We start from the raw sequence: 3,141 nt of genomic DNA on the forward strand, positions 1-3,141 counted from the left end.
AGATATGCCTTGAAATTCGACCTCAGCAACGACGTGCACCACCCACCAAAAAACTGAATATCGCTTCCCTTGGAGATCCTGAAGTCTGCACACAGTTCCGCTGCAACGTTGCTGAGAGCCTTACGCAGCATGATCAAGGATTTGACTTAGGAACCAAATGGACTGACCTCCACTCCGACTTAAACAAATGTGCAGAGGACACTCTCAGATTCAAGCGATAACACCATCAAGACTGATTTGACCAAAATTCCTCTCACATTCACCAACTATTAGAAGAAAAAAAGAAAGTTCATGATGCCCATCTAAACAATCCCCAGTCCAGTGCATTGAAAATTTGATTTACCAACGGAGGTGCAGAGGGAACTGAGACAAATGGAAAACGAATGGTAGTAAGCCAGGCCAACAGAATTGCAACAATATGCCGACAGCAACACCTCACACGGCTTTCACAACGCAGTCAAGACTATCTACGGTCCAAAAATGCATAGCAACCATCCAGTTAGAGCAACAGATGGAACCACACTGCTGTAAAGCAATGAGCAAATTACCTTCAGATGGGCTGAACATTTTGATACCCATCTTAATCAGGTAAATCCCTTCATGCCTAGCATATTTGATAGCCTGCCCAATCTCCCCACCATGGTCTCTCTAGACAATCCTCCAGAAATGGAAATTCTAAAAGTCATCAGTGAGCTAAAAATAACAAAAGCCCAGGGCCGGATAGGATCCCAGTAGAGCTCTTTAAACAGGGAGGCTACCTACTAAAGGTTAATCTCCACAAACTTATTAGGGAGGTACCTCATATACTGAAAGATGCTAATATCATCACCCTTTATAAGAAGGGAGACAGGGCTAGCTGTGGCAATAGCAGGGGCATATCACTCCTAGCGGTGGCTGGCAAAATTGTTGCTAAGATCATCCTTTCCCGCCTTACGGATAAAATAAGCAAAACAAACCTCCCAGAGAGCCAATGTGGCTTCCGTAAAGATCGTAGCACCACAGACATGGTTTTCTGCCTGCACCAGCTGCAAGAGAAAGCCAGGGAACAAAAGAAAGATCTTCTTATCACCTTTATCGATCTTACGAAGGCTTTCGACATAGTAAATTGCCCCCTTTTGTGAGTTCTTTTCGAAAAGATGGGAGTCCCTCCCAAATTTCTCTCTGTGTTCAAAGGTTTGCATGAAAGGATGCAAGCACGGGTCCAAGTATGCGAAGCACTCTCAGAACCGTTTGAAGTATAGGTTGGAGTTAAGCAGGGCTGTGTCCTTGCACCCGCTCTTTTTAACATATTTTTACTTGCCCTAATAAACCTCACTCATGCCGCCCTGGGGAGAGATGCTGGTATAATCATTCAACACCGGCTAGATGACACCCTATTTAACACCCGACGCCTGCACGCCAGAACTAAAGTCTCTTCCACGCAGGTAATAGAACTGCAATATGCTGATAACTGTACCATTGTTGCGCATGACGCCGAAGATCTGCAGAATATCCTTGATGTCTTTTCCTCCACTTATGCTGCCATGGGTCTCAGACAAAAAAACTTGTTCAAACTATACACCCACCTGAAACACCTCGCCTTTTTCTCGTCAATGGAGAACCCGTTAAAACAGTAGAACATTTCACGTACCCCGGCAGCGTCGTCCACTCAGACTACTCAGTGGACCTGGATATCCAAAGAATAATCAATCTTGCCTCCACTGCCTTTGGCCGCCTCAGAGACAGAGTCTTCTCAAATAACAACCTTAGAATAGACACCAAGGCAGCAGTATATAAAGCCGTATGTATATCCACCCTGCTCTACGGCTCAGAAACTTGGACTACCTATAGACGCCTGATCCACACCCTGGAGAATTTTCACACCAGGTGTCCCCAGCGGATACTAGGTATACAATGGACATACTATGAGTTATACCACCGGACTCAGACCTGCAGCATCGAAACCCTCCTGACGCAACGCCATCTCCGCTGGGTGGGGCATACTATTTGCATGCCCGAACATCGTTTTCCAAGACAAATACTGTATGGTCAGCTATCCTCAGGAAGCAGAAGCGTGGGAGGCCCCAATGAACGATACAAAGATCACTGTAAAGACCTACTCAAAAAAATCAATATAAATCAAAACGAGCTCGAGACATTAGCAGTTGATAGACTGGGGGCTGACCAGCATGAAGGGGGCGGTAGCTGTTCAGTGAGGCGCGATGACCTCTCCCACTGTCGGAAGCAACCTCTGCCCTCGTAACTCTACGCCAATCGAGTAAGGGTTATCACCTGTAACTACTACTTCCCGTGTTGTACCGCCGCTGTGAGGCGACGCTGGAGTATTATTTCCAGGAATGTTCTCTCCATAGCGCAGACCTGGGCAAAATTGATATGGGAGATGAACTGTAGTCCATGGACTACGACCCCCATTCTCCACATTACAAATGTTGTCCAAGTGAAGGCTAAGAGTCAATGCAGCTTTGCATGAGTGTCGTCGTCGGAATTACCAGAACGAAGTTGAAACCAACGGGTGACTGCTTTAGAGACTCTTTCTCCGGATTTTCCTTAGGGTTTGTTCCTATAGGGGGATGGCTACTGGGAAAAAGGAAAGAATGTTAGTGAGTTCTAGTCCTTTATTTCATTAGGCCATAACTATTTCTACAAGTTGCCCGAAGCCGTATTGATATCGCATGGGTAAACCACTCGTGATGCATATATATCCCTAATTATATTGGGTTGGGCCAGGCCAGCCATTCAGCTTCAGGTCGCTTCCTTCAGGTGCGTGCCACGTATCCTCTTACATCCACCAAGCCAAGTCTGCTCCGACGTCACGATTAAATTCATCCAATAACTTTGAACGTTACAAATAAGTGCCGCCTTTTTAGGGCGTGACTTTACCTCCATGCACCAATGATTTTTCTCCTCCTCCACCCTTTTCTCCAATCAGATAGACTGTTATACTGTCTCAAGAAATCTTGTTTACGCAAGCAATTTGTCGCAAGCAGAACGAGCTCTGTGTTTACATTCAGTCACATCAGCACCTACCCTAACCAATGTTTACAAATATAAGACGGTAACTCTGCACCTCTGCAACTTGCAGTCGGCCATTGTACTATAACAACCGAATATAAAATGACTGTAAAATTTACATTCTTCTCC

The 3,141-nt window shown here is 45.6% G+C and overlaps 1 protein-coding gene across 1 annotated transcript; it reads left to right on the plus strand.

Moving 5' to 3' along the window:
* Positions 1 to 418: 418 nt before the first annotated feature.
* Positions 419 to 2,242, plus strand: LOC143022771 (uncharacterized). The gene is made up of 4 exons (XM_076181119.1): positions 419 to 588; positions 791 to 1,100; positions 1,242 to 1,424; positions 1,535 to 2,242. Exons 1-4 carry the CDS (start codon positions 419 to 421, stop codon positions 2,240 to 2,242), a joined length of 1,371 nt encoding a protein of 456 aa, XP_076037234.1.
* Positions 2,243 to 3,141: the final 899 nt, after the last annotated feature.

Source organism: Oratosquilla oratoria, unplaced genomic scaffold (assembly GCF_046742065.1).
Source record: "Oratosquilla oratoria isolate Oo_2021 unplaced genomic scaffold, ASM4674206v1 SCAFFOLD167, whole genome shotgun sequence".
Taxonomy (NCBI): Eukaryota; Metazoa; Arthropoda; class Malacostraca; order Stomatopoda; family Squillidae; genus Oratosquilla; species Oratosquilla oratoria.